We start from the raw sequence: 20,371 nt of genomic DNA on the forward strand, positions 1-20,371 counted from the left end.
ATGGGGAGGTGCTCTGGGCTCGGGAGCCCCGGGCAGCCGGGGGGGATGCGCGGTGGCACAGGACGCCTGGAGAAGGTGCTCAGACAAAGGGACCCAAAGGGCAGCGGGGGCTGAGGGGTGCAGGGGCCCCAGGGCTGCTCCAGGAGCCCTCAGTGGGGACAGGAGCTGCACCCTCAGGCCATGGGGAGCTGGGGGGTTCCAGCCACGCTGTGGGGCGGGGCCATGGGGGGCACCCACGGGCACCGGCAGCTCCTGGCGGTACCAGGTCTGTGAGAGGTGGTTGGGGGGGTCAATGTTAGGGGAAGCCCAGAGCAGGAACCGGCCATGGTGGGACCCATCCTGAGCTGCCCCATGGGCACCGTAGCGCCCACCCACCTTCTGCATCCAACCCCGCATCCAACCCCGCATCCAACACCGCATCCAACCCTGCATCCAGCACTGCATCCCACACCGCATCCAGCACCGCATCCAGCACATCCAACCCTGCATCCAGCACCGCATCCAACGCTGCATCCAACCCTACACCCAGCACTGCATCCAGCACCGCATCCAGCACCGCATCCAGCACCGCATCCAACCCTGCATCCAGCACTGCATCCAGCACTGCATCCAACCCCGCATGCAGCACTGCATCCAACCCTGCATCCAACCCCACATCCAACCCCACATCCAACCCCACATCCAGCCCCACATCCAGCCCCACATCCAACCCCACATCCAACCCCACATCCAACCACACATCCAGCCCCACATCCAGCCCCACATCCAACCCCACACCCAGCCCCACATCCAACCCCACATCCAACCCCACATCCAGCCCCACATCCAACCCCACATCCAACCCCACATCCAACCACACATCCAGCCCCACATCCAGCCCCACATCCAACCCCACATCCAACCCCACATCCAACCACACATCCAGCCCCACATCCAACCCCACATCCAACCCCACATCCAACCCCACATCCAGCCCCACATCCAACCCCACATCCAACCCCACATCCAGCCCCACATCCAACCCCACATCCAACCCCACATCCAACCCCACATCCAGCCCCACATCCAGCCCCACATCCAGCCCCACATCCAGCCCCACATCCAACCCCACATCCAACCCCACATCCAACCCCACATCCAACCCCACATCTAGCATCGCATCCAGACCCGCATCCAGCCCAGCATCCAATCCCCTATCCAACACCACGTCCAGCACCGCATCCAGCATCGCATCCAGACCCGCATCCAGCCCAGCATCCAATCCCCTATCCAACACCACATCCAATCCCCTATCCAACCCCACATCCAGCATCACATCCAGCACTGCATCCAGCACTGCATCCAGCCCCACATCCAATCCCACATCCAGCACCACATCCAGCAATGCATCCAGACCCGCATCCAGCCCAGCATCCAATCCCCTATCCAACAGCACATCCAGCACCGCATCCAGCACCGCATCCAGCCCAGCATCCACCCCCCATCCAACACCGCATCCAGCACCGCATCCAGCACTGCATCCAGACCCGCATCCAGCCCAGTATCCAACCCCCTATCGAACACCGCATCCAGCCCCACATCCAACCCCCTATCCAAAACCGCATCCAGCCCCACATCCAATCCCACATCCAGTCCCACATCCAGTACTGCATCCAACCCCCCAACCAACACCGCATCCAGCCCCACATCCAGCCCAGCATCCAATCCCCTATCCAACACCACATCCAGCCCCACATCCAACCCCCTATCCAGCCCCACATCCAACCCCACATCCAGCCCCACATCCAACCCCACATCCAGCCCAACATCCAGCCCCACATCCAGCCCCACATCCAACCCCACATCCAGCCCCACATCCAGCCCCACATCCAGCCCCACATCCAGCCCCACATCCAACCCCACATCCAGCCCCACATCCAGCCCCACATCCAGCCCCACATCCAGCCCCACATCCAGCCCCACATCCAACCCCACATCCAACCCCACATCCAGCCCCACATCCAACCCCACATCCAGCCCCACATCCAGCCCCACATCCAGCCCCGCATCCAACCCCACATCCAACCCCACATCCAGCCCCACATCCAATCCCACATCCAGCCCCACATCCAACCCCACATCCAGCTCACCATCCAGCATCGCATCCAACACTACCCCAGCCCCCTTGTGCTGCACCACAATCACTGCAGCCCACAGCACCAAGAGCAGCTGGCAGCACCAACCCGCACCAGCGTCACCAGGGCAGCACTGGGTTGAGCAGAGCACGTGGAGGTGCTGCTGGTTGGAGCACCCTTTACTGCTGCTGGGGCTGCCCCCCGTGGCAGTGCCAGCACCCCGTGGGGTCAGTTCCTGCTCCCAGAATGGAGGTGCCAATGGACTGGGATATCAGGGCCCAGCGCGGCACCGCCACCGGCATCACACGCGAAAGCAAAACAGAATGAGAGTAATCATGATCATCATCATCATCATCATCATCATCATGTTAATAACGGGATGCGGAGGAACGAGAGACGCGGTGGACACGTGGCAAATGGGAGCAGGCGGGGAGGAGGAGAAGGGCTGCGGAAACCCGCGGCGAGATGCCAGGGCACTGCATGGGGGCTCTGGCAGCACCGGCCCCGCTCTCTGGTGCGTGCAAAGGGCGAGGGAGCGCGTCCCCGTGTCCTGCAGCGCGGTGCCGGCGGCCCCGGGACGGTGCCAGCGGTGAGGGGAGTTGGGATGAACATCCAGCCACACTACAACAGAGCGAACAGAGAGATGGGATGAGACAATGGGGACCGGTTCATGGGATGGAGCCCTGAGCCCACGCCAGCAGCGCCCGCCCTGCGCCAAGCAGCACCACAGCAAAGGCCGCACCGAGCCATGCCCGGAGGAGAGCGGCAGCCCCGGACACCCGGGCTCGGCACACACGGAGCCGGCGCTGCCTGAAGCCCCAGCACCGCCCCAGCAGCACCCGCAGCTCCAAAGAGGGAACACCCGCAGAGGGCGGCGTTACCTGTGCCGGTGAGCGCGGCCAAGCCGCCGCCGCGTCCCAGTGTCCCCTCGAGCCCGTCCACAAGCAGCCGACCCCGGAGACCCAGGTGAGGAGCGAGCCCAGCGGCGCCGCGACGCCCTCGGTGGGGCTGGGGGCGGGCGTCTGCCAGAGAGAGAGCGCGTTACGGTGGCACCGGCGCCGCGGAGCCGCCACGAGGGGCAGAGGAACCCAGCGGCCCCAACGTGGGCGCGCGCTGGTACCACCACCCCCCCGTGCCCGTGGGGTCCTGTGGCCTCCACAGCCCGCAGAGAACCCCCGCGGTCAGGGAACCGCGGCGCAGGAACCGCGCACGGAGGCAGGCGGGGTTTGGCAGCGCCGAGCTCGGCACCGGGCTCTGGCGGGCGCCCGCTCATTCCTTGTTCATTATTCCTCGTTCATTATCCCTCATTAATAACTCATTAATAACTCATTGAACTGCACCAGCATCGGGAACGGGGCCTTGCACGAAGCCCTCCCCGGGCACACAGGGAGCAGCAGCAGGCGGTGGCGGGAGCTCACGGCAGGACCCAGCGCAGCGCCGGAGCCAAGCGCGGTGCCCATGGGCTGGCGGAGGCGGCAGCAGCTCTCGGCGGGCGAAGGGCAGGAGCGCGGTGGGGCCGCACTTACGGTGGGGGCAGCGGCGCCGCGGTGCCGGGGCAGAGCGGCAGCTCCGGTGCTGGTGTGGAGCGTGGGTGCGCGGTGCTGGCAGCGTCCTCCTCCTCCGCCAGCCTGGCCGCGGGAAAGGGTCCTCTCCTCCTTGGGGAGTGGGGTGAAGCGGCGGGTTGATTATAAAAGAGTCTCTAAGTGGTTAGATCCAAAAGACAGAACGGTTTCCTGCTGGTTTCCTGTTGGTTTGCCTGGTTTCCTGTTGGTTTGCCTGGTTTCCTGCTGGTTTCCTGTTGGTTTGCCTGGTTTCCTGTTGGGTTTCCTGGTTTCCTGTTGGTTTCCTGTTGGTTTTCCTACTGGTTTTCCTATTGGTTTGCCTGGTTTCCTGTTGGTTTTCCTGTTGGTTTTCCTGTTGGTTTTCCTATTGGTTTTCCTATGTTCTGTTGCGTTTCCTGGTTTGCAGCCCTGCCAGGCCACGCCACAGGGCGGGCGCGGTGAGGGGCCGGGTGATGTCTCTCTCAGTGCACACCCCCCCGGCTACGCTGGGTTCAGGGGTTAGTTTTGGCTCAGGCAGGGCTGGCTCTGGCAGGTCATCACCACGTTCAACCAGAAACAGGAATCAGTCCTAGGGAGCAGCAGCAGCGTTGCCACATGCGGAGCGAGCAGGCAGCGGGTTCCTCACGCAGGGGCCGGCGGGTCAGGCCACGCGCAGCGGCAGCCGGTGCGTCCCGGCGCGCTCCACGCTCGCCTCCGTCCCGCAGCTGCGGAGCGCGGCGGGGGCGACGGCAGCCGCTGCCCCCGTGGCAGCCGCGGTGTATCGGCGCCCGAAGCTCGAGGAGGAGTACGAGGAGGAAGAGAAGGTCATGGAGAAGCCGGAGCCGGTGGCGTCAAAGCTGCCGCGCCGGGAGCCAGAGCGGGAGCCGGTGCGGGAGCCGGAGCGGGAGCCGGAGGTGGAGCCGGCGCTGCTGACGTTGTAGGGGCTGTAGTAGCCCTTGCTGGAGTGGGAGGAGGCCTCGAGGAGGCGCAGGCCGGTGCCGTCCTCCACCATGCTGCGGTCCATGGCGTCCTTGTAGGAGATCTTGAGCTTGGTCTTGGGGCACGTGAGGTACTTGGAGTAGGTGCTGACGTCGCGCAGCTTCTGCGCCGTGCGCGCGTCGATGGTGCCTTTCTGCAGCGCCTCGTCCAGGCCCACGCGGCCCTCGGCGTCGGGCTCGATGAGCCCCCCCGTCAGGTACTGCACCTCCAGGAACCGCTGCCCGGCCTCGTAGTAGAGCCAGCCCTTCTTGAGCGCCTGCGCCGCCGACATCCGCGTCTTGGTGCGCGGGTCCTCGAAGCCGTAGAAGGCTTTCTGCGCCAGGTTGATGCGGTCCACCATGATCTTGTCCACCAGGCCCTTGGTGACGGCGTCGGCCACGGTGCACCTGTCGCCGGTGATGGGGTCGATGATGCCCCCGGTGCAGGCCTGAGCCTCCAGCAGCCGCTGCCCCGTGATGTTGTCCACCAGGTTGCGGCGCATGGCCTCGGTGATGGACACCTTCTCCAGGGTGTCTGTGTCCAGGATGCCGGCCACCGGCCCCGTCTCCTCGGTCGGGTCGCTCCACGGGGATATCTGCGTCCTCACCGGAGCCGGGCTCACGCCGTAGGAAGAGGAGGAGCCCACGGAGGACGAGCGCGAGCGGAAGCCGCCCATGTTGCCCGAGAGCATGTCCGCGAACTCGGTGATGGAGAGCGTGCCCGCGCGGTACTGGTCCAGCGCCGACTGGTCGATGAGGCCCTTGCCGATGGCGTCGTCGATGTCGTACTGGCGCCCCGAGCGCCGGTCGATGATCATGGACTTCACGACGCCGTCGGAGGAGGAGGTGGTGATCTCCTCCCACTCGCACTCCTGCTCCGAGAGCTCCAGGTACGTCTGGTGGTCGATGAGGCCCTTGCGGTAGGCCTCGTACACGGACATCTCCTTGCCCGTCTCCGGGTCAACGATGACCACCCTGCGCTTGCGCACCGAGGACTTGGAGGACGTCTTCCTCTCCCGCTTCTTCTCCTTCAGGGGCAGGAGGCAGAGGCCGGTCTCCGGGTCCGTGATGCAGCGCTCCATGAGCTGCAGGTAGGTGAGGTTCTCCTCCGTGTTGGGGTCGAAGAAGCCCTTGGTGTCGTCGCTGGGGTCCAGCAGGATCTCGTTCATCTCCTCGTCGAAGAGGCCCCTCCTGTAGGCCACCTCCACGGGCAGGCGGTGGCTCTCCTCGGGGTCGATGATGCCGCCGGTGGCGATCTGGGCCTCCAGCAGGCGGATGCCGTGGTCCTTCAGGATCAGCCCCTTCTTCATGGCCTGGAAGAGGGAGATGAGCTTCCCGGAGTAGGGGTCCCGGTAGCCGGTGACGGCCCTCTCCGCGGAGAGCAGCTTGTCCTTGAACTCGGGGCCCACGATGCCCATGCGAACGGCCTCCTCCACCGTCAGCTTCAGCCCCTTGATGGGGTCGATGACGTAGCCCGTGGCCGCTTGCGCCTCCAGGAGCTCGAAGGCGGTGCCGGGCCGGATGATGCCCTTCTTCATGGCCTGGTACACGGAGAGCCGCTCCTTGGTGGAGTCCACGAAGACACCGGCGATGCAGCTGGTGCCCTCCAGGAACTTCTTGAGGTCCTTGGAGACCTCCTCGACGGAGGTGAGCCCCTCCTGCAGGCGCTGCGCCGTGGCCTCGTCCATCACCTGCGAGCGCACCAGCTCCTCCACCGTGATCTGCTTGCGCAGGCCGCGGAACGTGAGCTTCCGAGCGTCGCAGAGCGGGAGCAGCAGGAGCCCGCTGCCCTCGTCGCGCCGGCACCGCTTCAGCAGCTGCGCGTAGCTCAGCTTCTCCTCGGTGGAGGGGTCCACGTAGCTGCGCACCTCGCTGGGCTCCGACAGCGTGTCGTACGTGTCCTTGTTGATGAAGCCCCGCTGCGAGGCCACCTCCAGGGGCAGGTGGAAGCCCAGGTGCGGGTCGATGACGCCGCCGGTGGCGATCTGGGCGTCCAGGAGCTTGAGGGCCTCGTCGCTGGGAACGAGCTCCTTCTTCATGGCCTGGAAGATGGAGATCTTCTGCTCGCTGTAGGGGTCCCTGTACCCCGTCACGGCCCGCTCGGCCGACAGGAGCCGGTCGTGGATCTCGGGCCCCACCACGCCTTTCCTGACGGCCTCGTCGACGGTCAGCATCTCGTTCCTTATGGGGTCGATCATGAAGCCAGTGGCGGCCTGGGCCTCCAGGAGGGAACGGGCCACCTCTGAGTTGATCAGCCCCTTCTTCAGGGCCTGGTAGATGCTGAGCTTCTGCTTGGAGGAGGGGATGTAGATACCAGCCACGCAGCCCGACCCGTAGAGGGACCTCCAGACGGCCTCCACCTCCAGGAGCTCCCGGAAGCTCTTGGAGCCCTGCTTGAGCAGGTTGTAGATGTCCTGGGAGATGATCCTGGCCTCGTAGAGCTCCTCGGCCGTGACGCGGCGCCGCACGTAGTCGTAGGACGCGAGGCTCTGCTGCCGGATGACCTCGGTCTTCTCGATGATCTCGATGATGATGATGATCATGCGCTCCTTGGACACCCGGCCCGCCCGGAACTCCTCCATGAGCTGCTTGCGCTGCTCCTCGGGCAGCAGCTCCGAGTGCATGATCTCCCACAGAGACATGGAGGAGCCCGCCCGGCTGCCCACCGGGATGTCCACCCGCGTCTCCTCAAACACCTTCCGCGCCTCGGCCTCCGTGTACACCCGCGTGGGCTCCACCGGCGCCGCCTTCTCGGGCTCCCGCAGCGGCAGCAGGTAGAGCCCGGTCTCGGGATCCTCGATGCACCTCTCCTTCAGCTGCGTGTAGCTCAGGTTCTCCTGCGTGTTGGGGTCCACGAAGCCCCTGGTGTCGTCGCTGGGGTCGGAGAGGGCCCGGTTCATCTCCTCATCCAAGTACCCGCGCTGGTAGGCCACCTCCAGGGGCAGGCGGTGGCTGTGCACGGGGTCGATGATGCCGCCGGTGGCCACCTGCGCCTCGAGCAGGCGGATGCCGTGCTCCTTGGCGATGAGCCCCTTCCGCATGGCCTGGAAGAGGGAGATGGTGCTGCCGGAGTAGGGGTCCTTGTAGCCCGTGACCGCCTTCTCGGCAGAGAGCAGCTTCTCGTGCAGCTCGGGCCCCACCACGCCAGCCTTGACGGCCTCGTTGACGTAGAGCTTCCGGTTCTTCACGGCGTCGATCAGGAACCCGGTGGCTGCCTGGGCCTCCAGCAGCACCACGGCGGTGCCGCGCTGCAGCAGGCTCCGCCTCATGGCCTCGTAGACGTTGAGCTTCTCCTTGGTCGCCTCCACGTAGACGCCAGCGATGCAGTCGCTGCCGTGCAGGAACTTTCTCACCGCCTCCGTGTCAGAGAAGTCCTTCACCGACTTCTTGCCCTCCTTCAGCTGCTCGAGCTGGGCCTTGGTGATGATGCGGGACTCCACCAGCTCGCTGGCCGGAACCGGGGCCCGCAGCCCGCTGAAGGTCAGCTTCTCCTGCTTCTTGCTCTCTGCCTCCTCGAGGATGGTGATCACGATCTTGATGATCTTCTCGATGGTCACCTTCCCGCTCTTGTACTGCCGGAGGAGCTCCCGCCTCTGCTCCTCGGTGAAGTACTCGGAGTGGAGCAGCTCCCAGATGGTCACGGTCTGGCCCTTCATGCTGCCCACCGGCACCTCCACGGCCGTCTTCCTGAAGCACTCTCTCGCCTGGCTGTCCGTGTAGAGCTCCTCCTGCTGCGCCCGGATGGCCTGCTCAGACAGGGGCAGGAGGTAGAAGCCGGTCTGCTTGTCCCGGCGGCAGGTCCCCTGCATCTGGGCGTAGGTGAGGTGCTCCTGGCTGTTGGGGCAATAGAAAGCCTTGGCGTCGTCGCGGTGCTCGGCCATCGCCGCGTTCGTCTCCGGGTCGAAGTGGCCGCGCTTGTAGGCGACGTCGAGCGGGAGGCGGTGGCTGTGGACAGGGTCAACGATGCCGCCGGTGGCGAGCTGCACGTCCAGCAGCCGCAGGCCCGTGGGGCTGGGGATCAGCCCCTTCTTCAGCGCCTGGAACAGGGAAACCGTCTGGCCCGTGTAGGGGTCCTTGTAGCCGGTCACCGCCTTCTCTGCCGACAGCAGCTTCTCGTGCAGCTCCGGCCCCACCACCTCGGCCTTCACCGCCTCGTCCACGGAGAAGAGCTGGTTCCTCACGGGGTCCAGGATGTAGCCGGTGGCAGCCTGGGCCTCCAGCAGGGCCAGGGCGACCTCCGGCTTCAGCAGGTTCCTCTGGAGGGCGTCGTAGAAGGTGAGCTTCTGCCCGGTCGACTCCACCAGGACGCCGGCAATGGTGCCGGTGCCCCTCAGGTACTGCCGCACGGGCTCCATCTCCGCCACGTCCTTCACCGACTTCTTGCCCTTCTGCAGCTCATTGTAGAGGTCTTTGCCGATGACTTTGCTCTCCAGCAGCTCCGCAGCAGGCACGGGCGCCCGCAGGCCCTCGAAGCACATCTGGCTTCTCTTCTCCCCTTCCTCCACCACCGTGATGATGATCTTGATGATCTTCTCCACCGTGATCTTGCCGGTGCGGTACTGCTGGATCAGATCCCGCCTCTGGTCCTCGCTGAAGTACTCCGAGTTGATGATCTCCCAGATGGTCACCGTCCTCCCTTGGAACCTGCCGAACGGGGCCGTCACCGTGGCCTTCTTGAAGACGTCTCTGGCTTCTTTGTCGGTGTAGAGCAGCTCCCTGGCCTGGGCTGCCTGGTCAGTGAGGGGCAGGAGGCTCAGCCCCGTCTCAGGGTCAGTCACGCAGCGCTGCAGCAGCTGCACGTAGGTGAGGTTCTCGTGGGTGTTGGGGTCGAAGAAGCCCTTGGTGTCGTCGCTGGGGTCGGAGAGGGTCCGGTTCATCTCCTCATCGAAGTACCCGCGCTTGTAGGCAGCCTCCACGGGCAGGCGGTGGCTGTGCACGGGGTCGATGATGCCTCCGGTGGCGATCTGGGCCTCGAGCAGGCGGATGCCGTGCTCCTTGACGATGAGCTCCTTCCGCATGGCCTGGAAGAGGGAGATGCGGTCGCCGGTGTAGGGGTCCTTGTAGCCGGTGACCGCCCGCTCCGCCGCCAGCATCTTGTGGTGCAGCTCGGGCCCGATGACGCCCTCCCGCACGGCCTCGCTCACCGAGAGCCGCGCGTTCCGCACCGGGTCGATGATGAAGCCGGAGGCGGCCTGAGCCTCCAGCAGCGCCAGCGCCGTGCCCGGGCTCAGCAGCTTCTGCTTCATGGCCTCATAGATGCTCATCTTCTCATTGGTGGGCTTGAGCAGCACCCCCGCGACGCTGCTCTGGCCCTGCAGGTACCTCCTGACCTCGTCCCTCTGCGCCAGCTCTCCCACGCTCACGGTGCCCTTCACCAGCTGCTCCAGGCTCTCCTGGCTCAGGACGCCGGCCTCCACCAGCTTCACCGCCGGCACCTTCTGCCGGATGCCATCGAAGGCCAGCTCGGGCTCGCCATCGTGCGCCAGCCCATCCACCGCATCCCTGCCGTTGGGCACGGCTTGGGCGTGCGGCTGCGCCGCGGCCTCCCCGGGCAGGTCGTCAGTCTGGATCATGATCTCCCGCGTCTGCGCCAGTGCCGCCCTGTACTCCTCCTGCATCCGCTCCAGCCTCTCCCGCAGCTTCTGGTTCTCCTCTTCCAGGAGCTTCTCCTGGTGCTGCCGCTGCCGCTCCAGCTCCTGCAGCTCCTCCTGCTTGTGCCGCACGTTCTCCTCTGCGTCCTTCTGATGCCTCCTGGCCTCATCCAGCATGGCTTGCAACTGCTGCTTCTCCTGCTCCATCTCCTTCTGCTGCCGCTCCTGCTCCGCCTTCAGGCCCTGGGCTTTGGCCACCTCCTCTTTAAAGAGCTTCTCCAGCTTGGACTTCTCCTCCTCGATGAACCTCTCCTTCTGCAGCAGCGCGTCCTTCTCCGTCAGGAAGCTCTGCTGCAGGAGCTGCGTCTCCTGCTGCAGCTGCGCCTGCTGGGCCACCTGCATCTGCAACGGGAAAGGGCACGGAAGGGTCAGACGGCACCGGGCAGCGCTGGGGCGCGGGGAGGGGGACGTGCGCTGCGGCAGCACAGGGCAGGGCTGCGGCGTCACCCAACAGCATCAGCCCCACTGCAGGAGGTTACGGAGCTGCAGCAAACACCATGGGGCAGGAGAAGCAGGGGGGAGACACCGAGGTTCGGCTCTGGGAGCCCAGCACAGGAGGGACCGGGAGCTGCTGCAGTGAGCCCAGAGGAGGCCATGGGGCTGCTGTGAGGGCTGGAGCAGCTCTGCTCTGGAGCCAGGCTGGGAGAGCTGGGCTGGGGCAGCCTGGAGAAGAGAAGGCTCCTGAAGGGGAGACCTGAGAGCAGCTCCAGTGCCTAAAGGGGATGCAGGGAGCCTGGAGAGGGGCTTGGGACAAGGGATGCAGGGACGGGAGGAGGGGGAAACGTCTCCAACGGGAAGAGGGAAGAGTTGGGTGGATCTAGGAAATCAATTCTTCCCCATGAGGGTGGTTGGACTCTGACAAAGGCTGAAGGGAGAAGCTGTGGCTGCCCCATCCCTGCAGTGCTCAAGGCCAGGTTGGACACAGGGGCTTGGAGCACCCTGCTCCAGGGGAAGGGGTCCCTGCCCTGGCAGGGGCTGCAGCTGGAGGAGCTTTAAGGTCCCTTCCAATCGTTCCATGACTCTATGGACGCTGTGGGGTCAGGAGGCGAGGTGGGAACAGAGAGGATCAAGGGGGGATGGGCCGCAGGACCCTAGAGAGGTGCTGGGGGTCACCCCACCACTGCAGGAGCTGCGGCAGGTCCTGCCTGACACCCCCCCTGCAGGGGTTGCATCGCTGCCTCCATGCACCCCCTGCCCCACAGCGTGGGGGTCCTGCCCCACCGGCAGCCCAGCGCCTGGGGGATGGACACGGCTGCAGGCTCAGGCACCGCAGCAGCTCCATGCCCGCGCCCGCGCCCGCGCCACCGGGGCCGTGGTGACGGTGGCCAGGGAGGGGAAGGAGGTCCCTGCGTGGCACCAGTGCTAAGGGGACCCAGTGAGCCAGTACCTCCTCCGCCTTCTGCTGCAGCAGCGCCGCCTCCTGCTTCAGCTTCTCCTTCTCCTGCTCCAGGTCGGCGATGGCCTGGCGCAGCTTCTCCGCGTCCTGGTCGCTGCGGTGCCGCTGCATCTCCAGGGTGTGCACCAGCGCCATCTTCTCCTGCGTGGCCAGCTCGGTCTGGTGCAGCCGCGCGCTGATCTCCTCCGCCTGCTTCTTGAACCTCTTGGCCTCCTCCTCGGCCTTGGCCTGCGCCGCGCTCATCTCCGCCACGTGCAGCTTGAGGCGCTCGGCCTCGGCCGTGACCTCCAGCTGCCGCCGGCGCTCGGCCTCCAGCGTCTTCTGGAAGCCCTCGGTCTCCTCGGCCAGGCGCTGCTGCATCTGCTCCTTGTCCTCCTGCAGCCGCTTGGCGCGCTCCTGCGCCAGCTCCTTCTGCTTCTGCAGCGCCTCGGCCTCGGCCTTGAGCCGCGTGGCCTCCTGCACCGCCTGCATCTTCTCCTTCAGCATCTTCTCGGCCAGCGCCCGCTGCTGCGCCAGGTCGTCCTCGGCCAGCTGCCGCATGCGCGCCGCCTCCTGCGCCTCCACGCTCAGCCGCGCCACCTCCTCCGCCACCTGCTTCATCTTCTCGGCCTCCTCGGCCAGCAGCTTCTGCGTGTTGTCCTTGTCCCTGAGGATCAGCGCCTTGTTCTCCTCCTCGATGCGGCTCTTCAGCCTCGCCAGCTCCTCCAGCTGCACCCGCACCTTGAGCAGCTCCTCCTCCACCTGCGCCTTCTGCCGCGCCGCGTCGCCCGCCTCCTCCTTGAGCCGCTGCAGCTCCTCGTCCAGGATGCGCTTCTGGTGGTCGGTCTCCTCCAGGCGCAGCTTCACCTTGGTGAGCTCCTGCTCCACCTGCGCCTTCTGCCGCAGCGTCTGCTCCGCAAACTTCTTGTGCTTCTCCCTCTCGGCGTCGGCCGCCTGCTTCTGCCGCAGCGCCGCCTGCTCGGCCTGCGCCCGCCGCGCCGCCTCCAGCTCCGCCTCCTTGCGCAGCGCCTCGGCCGCCGCCTGCGCCCGCGCCGTGGCCGCCGCCTCCTCCTCCGCGCGCTGCTTCAGCCGCTCGGCCTCCTCCACGCGCCGCCGCGACAGCCCCGCGTCCTGCTCGGCCTGGCCCCGCGCCAGCTCCGCCTCCTCGGCCGCCCGCCGCGCGCGCTCCGCCTCGTCCCGCAGCCGCTCCAGCAGGCTCTGCTCCTGCTGCCGCACCTGCTGCAGCTCCTGCTCCTGCTGCTGCGCGGCGGCCGCGCGCGCCTTCTCCTCCGCCGCGATGCGCTTCTGCGCCGCCTCCCGCGCCAGCTGCACCTGCCGCTCCGACTCCTTCTCCGCCAGCTCCTTCTGCCGCCGCGCCTCCTCCACCATGGCCCGCAGCCGCTCCACCTCCTCCAGCGCCAGGCGCCGCTGCCGCGCCGCCTCCTCCTCGGCCGCCAGGATGCCCTGCAGCTTCTCCTCGGCCTCGCGCCGCCGGCCCTCCTCCTGCAGCGCCAGCGCCCGCTGCCGCTCGGCCTCGCGCTCCGCCTGCTCGCGCCCGCGCTGCACCTCCTCGGCCTCGCCGCGGATGCGGCTCAGCTCCCGCTCCAGCTCGCTCTTCCCCGCCGCGGCCCGCTCGAAGCTGGCCTTGAGCGCCCGGATCTCCTCCTCCACCTGGCGCCGCTGCCGCAGCGTGTCCTCCACCAGCCCCTTCTGCCGCTCCAGCTCGCTCTCGGAGCTGCGCTTGAGCTGCGCGATCTTCTCCTCGATGTCCTGCTTGTGCTGCGCCGCCTGCTCCTCCAGCAGCCGCCGCTGGTACGCCTCGTCCTCCGCCAGCCGCCGCAGCCGCTCGTTCTCCGCCTCCTTCTCCTTCAGCGCGATCTCCGCCTCCGCCTTCAGCCGCGACGCCTCGTTGATGGCCGCCAGCTTCTCCTTCAGGATGCGCTCGGCCTCGGCGCGCTGCCGCCCGGCCTCCTCCTCCGCCAGCTGCCGCTGCCGCTTGGCCTCCTCGGAGAGCGCGCGCAGCCGCGCCGCCTCCTCCGCCAGCTCCCGCAGCCTGCCGGCCTCGGCCTCCAGCCGCTGCTTGGACTTCTCGCTGCTGCAGCGCGACTCCTCCTCCGCCCGCGCCTTGCTCTGCAGCAGCACCTCCATCTCGGCCCGCAGCCTGGCCAGCTCCTCCTCCACCTCCTTCCGCCGCCGGAGGGCCTCGCTCACCTCCTCCTTCAGCCGGGACTGCTCCTCCTCCAGCAGCAGCCGCTGCTGCTCCCCGTTCTCCATCTCCGCCTTCAGCCGGATCAGCTCCTGCTCCGCCGCCAGCTTCTGCTGGGCCGTGCCCTCCGCCAGCTCCCGCTGCCTCTCCAGCTCCCCCTCGGCCGCCTCCTTCTGCCGCAGCGCCGCCTGCTCCGCCTTGGCGCGCTTGCGGGCCTCGCGCTCCGCGTCCTCCTTCTGCTTCTCGGCCTCCTCCTGCGCCAGCGCCTTCTGGTGCGCCACCTCCTCCGCCTGCAGCCGCAGCCGCAGCGCCTCGTTGGCCTTCTGCCGCCAGCGCTCCAGCTCCCGCTCCGCCTCCTCCCGCGACCGCTCGGCCTCGCGCTGCTGCTGCTTCAGGCGCTCGGCCTCCTCCTGCAGCTGCGCCACGGCCACGTGCTCGCGCTGCAGCGACAGCTCCAGCTGCGCCGCCTGCTCGGCCATGGAGCGGCGCCGGCTCTGCAGCTCGGCTTCGGCGCTGCGCTGCGCCGCCTCCTGCGCCACCTGGATCTGCCGCTGCTTCTCGGCCTCCGCCTGCCGCAGCCGCCGCTCGGCCTCCTCCGCCTGCAGCCGCAGCCCCTCCAGCGCCGCCACCGCCTCCTGCTTCTCGCGCGCCGCCTCGCGCTCGGCCCGCACCTTGCGCGCCAGCTCCTCCTCGGCCTCGCGCTTCTTCTGGCTCTCGTCCTTCACCTGCCGGCGCAGCCGCTCGGCCTCCTCCTGCGCCTGCCGCTTCTGCCGCTCGGCCTCCTCGGCGCGCGCCCGCAGCTCCCGCAGCTCGGCCTCGGCGCCCAGGCGCTGCCGCTCCGTGCTCTCCAGCTGCCGCCGGATCGCCCGGATCTCCTCCTCCACCTTCCTGCGGCTGGACTCGGCCTCCTCGATCAGCTTCGCCTTGGCCTCCATCTGGTGCTCCGAGTTCTGCCGCAGCTGCTGCAGCTCCTGCTGGATGTGCTGCTTCTGCTGCTCCGCGTCCACGGCCACCACCTCGCGCCGGGACACCTCCTCCTGCATGCGGAGCTGCAGCTCCCGCGCCTCGGCCTCAGCCTGCGCCTTGGCCTTGGCGTGCGCCTCGGCCAACTGCCGCTGCTTCTCCAGCTGCGCCTCCACCTCCGCCAGCCGCTGCCGCTCCTCCTCCTTCAGCTTCTCGGCGGCTTTCTGGAGCGGGAAGGGAGCGAGAAAACAGAGAGGGGGGAAGAGAGAGATCACAAAGGGATGCAGCTGCACGCACATGAGTGCCAGGGGGGAAGAGAGAGATCACAAAGGGATGCGGCCGCGTGCGAGCGCCGGGGGGGAAGAGAGAGATCACAAAGGGATGCAGCGCACGCCATGAGTGCCAGGGGGGAAGAGAGAGATCACAAAAGGATGCGGCCGCATGCGAGTGCCAGGGGGGAAGAGAGAGATCACAAAGGGATGCGGCCGCATGCACACGAGTGCCAGGGGGGAAGAGAGAGATCACAAAGGGATGCGGCCGCATGCGAGTGCCGGGGGGGAAGAGAGAGATCACAAAGGGATGCGGCCGCGCATGAGTGCCCGGGGGGAAGAGAGAGATCACAAAGGGATGCGGCCGCATGCGAGCGCCGGGGGGGAAGAGAGAGATCACAAAGGGATGCGGCCGCATGCGAGTGCCAGGGGGGAAGAGAGAGATCACAAAGGGATGCGGCCGCATGCGAGCGCCGGGGGAAGAGAGAGATCACAAAGGGATGCGGCCGCATGCGAGCGCCGGGGGGAAGAGAGATCACAAAGGGATGCGGCCGCATGCGAGTGCCGGGGGGGGAAAAGAGAGATCACAAAGGGATGCGGCCGCATGCGCACGAGCGCCGGGGGGGAAGAGAGAGATCACAAAGGGATGCGGCCGCATGCGAGTGCCAGGGGGGAAGAGAGAGATCACAAAGGGATGCGGCCGCATGCGAGCGCCGGGGGGGAAGAGAGAGATCACAAAGGGATGCGGCCGCATGCGAGCGCCGGGGGGGAAGAGAGAGATCACAAAGGGATGCGGCCGCGCATGAGTGCCAGGGGGGAAGAGAGAGATCACAAAGGGATGCGGCCGCATGCGAGCGCCGGGGGGGAAGAGAGAGATCACAAAGGGATGCGGCCGCATGCGAGCGCCGGGGGGGAAGAGAGAGATCACAAAGGGATGCGGCCGCGCATGAGTGCCAGGGGGGAAGAGAGAACACAAAGGGATGCGGCCGCATGCGAGTGCCAGGGGGGAAAAACGCACGAGCGCCGGAAGAGAGAGATCACAAAGGGATGCAGCCGCATGCGAGTGCCAGGGGGGAAGAGAGAGATCACAAAGGGATGCGGCCGCATGCGAGCGCCGGGGGGGAAGAGAGAGATCACAAAGGGATGCGGCCGCATGCGAGCGCCGGGGGGGAAGAGAGAGATCACAAAGGGATGCGGCCGCATGCGAGTGCCGGGGGGAAGAGAGATCACAAAGGGATGCGGCCGCATCGAGTGCCGGGGGGAGAGAGAGATCACAAAGGGATGCGGCCGCATGCGAGTGCCGGGGGAAGAGAGAGATCACAAAGGGATGCGGCCGCATGCGAGTGCCGGGGGGGAAGAGAGAGATCACAAAGGGATGCGGCCGCATGCGAGTGCCAGGGGGGAAGAGAGAGATCACAAAGGGATGCGGCCGCATGCGAGTGCCGGGGGGGAAGAGAGAGATCACAAAGGGATGCGGCCGCATGCGAGTGCCGGGGGGGAAGAGAGAGATCACAAAGGGATGCGGCCGCATGCGAGTGCCGGGGGGGAAGAGAGAGACACAAAACCCATCACAAAGGGATGCGGCCGCATGCGAGTGCCGGGGGGGAAGAGAGAGATCACAAAGGGATGCGGCCGCATGCATGCGAGTGCCGGGGGGGAAGAGAGAGATCACAAAGGGATGCGGCCGCGTGCGAGCGCCGGGGGGGGAGAGAGAGATCACAAAGGGATGCAGCCGCGCATGAGTGCCAGATGCACCGGGGAGGGCTCCGGGTCCCGGCGGCGGGGACGCCGGCTCCAGAAGTGGCGCGGCACCGGAGGACACAGCCGGGACAGCGGCAGCAGCGCAGCCCCAGGCACCACGGAGAGGAACGGAGCAGGAGCAGAGCCCGCAGCGATGGAGGCCGGGAGCCAGCAGCCGAGCCCCAGCGTGCCCAGAGCCAGCCCGGAGCTCACCGGGGCTCCCACAACAGAGGGGCCAGCGCCGGAAGCCACCGGGTCCCTGGGATGGCGCACGAGGAGGGGTGCGATGGAGGGCGCAGGGGGGGGAAGGAGCCGCCAGGGAAGCCTCGGTGCCGTGGGGAGCAGCACAAGCTGCGTCCTTGCCGCCACGCGCCAGCCCGAGGCCCGTCAGCGGCCGCGCCATTGAGTCCCATGCCACATGCACCACAGGCGAGGCGGGCGCATGCCCCATGCGGGCGCATGCGGGTGAGCGGGACCCCCTGTGCCACTGTGCCACGTCCCATCAGAAAGGCAGAGGAGGGCGAGGAGCAGCTCGGCGCAAGGGGGACATGCGTGCGGTGAGTACCTGGTGCAGGGGTGCCGGAGTCATCCTGGGCTTTATTTTACCCTCCATGAGCGCCCCCCCACCACCACCGCACCCCAAGGCAAGGCACCGGTGAAGCGCCTCGACTTGGAGGCAGGAACCAAGGGGTCACCGAGAGCGGACCCCACGGTGCCGGCGCCCGGCTGCCGTGTGCCTGCGCTGGGTGTCTGGGCAGTGCCTCCCACCACCAGTCCCACCAGCGCCCAGCCACCAGCACCGGTGCAGCAGCGTTAGTGATGGGGCAGCAGCGGCCTCACAGCAGCAGCCCCAGGGTTGTGCAGCAGCAGGGATGCATCCGGCGCGGTGCCGCCGCGCTCCTACCTCCTCGTGCTCCAGGCGCCGCAGCGTGTCAGTGATGAACCTGATGTACTGGCTGGTGAGCGTGGTCAGCTCGCTGTACTGCGTCCTCAGGTCCACGTACTGCGGCAGAGCGCGGCGGTCAGCACGGCGCACCGTGGCACAGCACAGCGCTCCATGGCACTGCGGCACACCGGCGGCGGTGCGGCCACATGCGGGCCAGCCCTGTACCCCCCTTGGCAAAGGGCTGTGGCTTCAGGGTTAGGGTTGAGGTTGAGATCATTGAGATCATGGGTTCCTTTCAAGGCCAGGGTGGGCAGAGCCTTGGGTGCCGTGGTTCAGTGTGGGGTGCCCCTGCCCATGGCATTGGGGTTGGAACTGGATGATCTTGAGGCCCTTTCCAACCCAAACCATTCTGTGATCCTATGGGTTAGGTTTAGGATCAGGGTCGGGTTGGGTGTGTGTTAAGGTTATGTTTAGGGTTAGGGTTAGATCACTTGTTAGGATCAGATTAGGATTTAGTGTCAGGGTCACTGTCACGGTCAGGTTGAGAGCTAGGATTCTCTCACCTCCTGGAAGATGCCATTAGGGACGGGGCCATTAGGTTTAGGGTTAGGGGTCAGGTTTAGGGTTAGGGGTCAGGGTTAGGGTTAGGGGTCAGGTTTAGGGTCAGGGTCCGGTTTAGGCTTGGGGTCCCCTCACCTCCTGGATGATGCCATTAGGGATGGGGCCATTAGGTTTAGGGTTAGGGGTCAGGTTTAGGGTTAGGGGTCAGGTTTAGGGTTAGGGGTCAGGTTTAGGGTTAGGGGTCAGGGTCCGGTTTAGGCTTGGGGTCCCCTCACCTCCTGGATGATGCCATTAGGGATGGGGCCATTAGGTTTAGGGTTAGGGGTCAGGTTTAGGGTTAGGGGTCAAGTTAAACCCCCCACCCCAACCAAACCAAAACATTTAGGGTCAGGGTCAGGTTTAGGGTTAGGGGTCAGGTTTAGGGTCAAAGTCCAGTTTAGGCTGGGGGTCCCCTCACCTCCTGGAAGATGCCATTAGGGATGGGGCCATTAGGTTTAGGGTTAGGGGTCAGGTTTAGGGTTAGGGGTCAGGTTTAGGGTCAGGGTCTGGTTTAGGCTCGGGGTCCCCTCACCTCCTGGATGATGCCATTAGGGATGGCGCCATTAGGTTTAGGGTTAGGGATCAGGTTTAGGGTTAGGGGTCAGGTTTAGGGTTAGGTGTCAGGTTTAGGGTCAGGGTCAGGTTTAGGATTAGGGGTCCGGTTTAGGCTGGGGGCCCCCCTCACCTCCTGGATGATGCTGTCGGATGCAGACTGCACTTTGGGTTTCTTGGCCGGTGATGCCATTGGCTCCAGCTGCGCTTTGAAGCTCACGAGCTGCAGCTCGTAGTCCTGCAGAGGATCCACGTCCCGTTACACTGCAGCCCAGGGCCCCCCGCTCCTCCCCAGCAGCCGCAGCCGCAGCGCGCACCTTGATGGCGTCAATGTACTGCTTGGCGTGGCGCTGGCACTCCTCCACCTTCTCCTTGTTGCGGTCGCATTCCTCCAGCAGCTCCTGAGGGACGAACTGGGATGAGCTCCGGGGGCGCCGCCGGATGCAGCAGACCCGGCCCCACCGCCTGCACCGCACGCACCTGCTCCTGCAGCAGCTGCTGCCGCACGCTGGCGACGTCGGCGATGGGCACGGCCTGGATCTCCTCCTGGCGGCGCCGCGCCTCCTGCAGCCAGCAGCGCAGCGCGGCGCAGCTCTCGCGGTAGCTCCGCAGCTGCCGGCCCAGCTGCTCCAGGTCCCGGTGCCGCAGGTCCGCCTGCGCCAGGACCCCGCGCCAGCGCTCCAGCAGCTGCTGCACGCGCTCCCGGAACCGCTCCAGGTCCACGTCTCGCTCGCCGTGGCCCCGCACCATGCGCTCGTTCACCTCCCTGGCCTTGCCCAGGTCGCTCTCCAAGGTGCTGAAGAGGGGCTGGTGGCCCTCGGCCTGCGCCCGCAGCCGCTGCGGCACCAGAGCAGCGCCGTCAGCACCAGCTCCCCCCGCGCCCCCCGCGCTGCTGCCGGCGCCGTTACCTTCAGCTCTGCCTGCGTGGCCTCCAGCTCCTGCAGGTCCGCCGGCACCGTCTGCACGTCCTTCAGCTGCTCCTCGTAGGTCCTGAGCAGCTCCTCCGCGCCCTGTGTGCTGTGGATCACCAGCTTGATGGTCTTCAGCCTGCAGCGGGCGGGCACAGGGACAGAGGGCATGGGGGGGGGAGACGCTGCAACGGTCGCTGTCATTGAACCATGCGATGCTGGGGCTGGAGGAGACCTCAAACCTCCTCAGCACCAACCCCTGCCAGGGCAGGGACCCCTTCCCCTGGAGCAGGGCGCTCCGAGCCCCTGTGTCCAACCTGCCAGGGATGGGGCATCCCCAGCTCCTCCCTTCAACCCCTCCAGCACCCTCATGGGGAAGAACCCCCCAAGGCCCCATCAACTCTGCCCTCCTCCTCCTCCCATCCCTGCATCCCTCACCCCAAGCCCCCCTGCAGGCACTGGAGCTGCTCTCAGCTCCCCCCTTCCCGCAGCAGAGGGGCAGGATCCCCTCCCTGCGCTGCTGCTCCCGCTCTGGGCTGCACCCAGCACACGGGGGGGTTCTGGGCTCCAGCGCTCACTGGAGCTGAAA

The 20,371-nt window shown here is 66.7% G+C and overlaps 2 protein-coding genes across 2 annotated transcripts; one reads left to right on the forward strand and one right to left on the reverse strand.

Moving 5' to 3' along the window:
• Nucleotides 1-222: 222 nt before the first annotated feature.
• Nucleotides 223-2,707, forward strand: LOC133213947 (mucin-5AC-like). The gene is given in 4 exon segments (XM_061356552.1): nucleotides 223-269; nucleotides 365-1,478; nucleotides 1,481-1,540; nucleotides 2,360-2,707. Coding segments are annotated over 4 exon segments (1,569 nt in total).
• Nucleotides 2,708-4,178: 1,471 nt separating this feature from the next.
• PLEC (plectin) lies at nucleotides 4,179-19,953 on the reverse strand. The gene is made up of 7 exons (XM_061356553.1): nucleotides 19,783-19,953; nucleotides 19,355-19,711; nucleotides 19,192-19,275; nucleotides 19,008-19,112; nucleotides 17,741-17,839; nucleotides 11,671-15,051; nucleotides 4,179-10,625 (listed from the first exon to the last, which is right to left on the reverse strand). Exons 1-7 carry the CDS (start codon nucleotides 19,951-19,953, stop codon nucleotides 4,317-4,319), a joined length of 10,506 nt encoding a protein of 3,501 aa, XP_061212537.1. The 3' UTR covers nucleotides 4,179-4,316.
• Between the last annotated feature and the right edge of the window lie 418 nt (nucleotides 19,954-20,371).

The sequence above is a fragment of the Neopsephotus bourkii genome, unplaced genomic scaffold, assembly GCF_033783945.1.
Source record: "Neopsephotus bourkii isolate Nb327-2 ecotype Australia unplaced genomic scaffold, CSIRO-AGI_Nbou_v1 NB_858, whole genome shotgun sequence".
Lineage (NCBI taxonomy): Eukaryota > Metazoa > Chordata > Aves > Psittaciformes > Psittacidae > Neopsephotus > Neopsephotus bourkii.

What these genes read in the sequence shown, in the direction of transcription:
- PLEC (XM_061356553.1), bottom strand. Translation starts at nt 19,953, where the DNA reads ATGCCCTCTGTCCCTGTGCCCGCCCGCTGCAGGCTGAAGACCATCAAG. An exon ending in CCGACAGCATCATCCAGGAG is followed by an intron (nt 17,840 to 19,007) that starts GTGAGGGGGGCC and finishes GCTCTGCCGCAG; the next exon opens with TACGTGGACCTGAGGACGCA. An exon ending in TGCAGCAGAAGGCGGAGGAG is followed by an intron (nt 10,626 to 11,670) that starts GTACTGGCTCAC and finishes TTCCCGTTGCAG; the next exon opens with ATGCAGGTGGCCCAGCAGGC.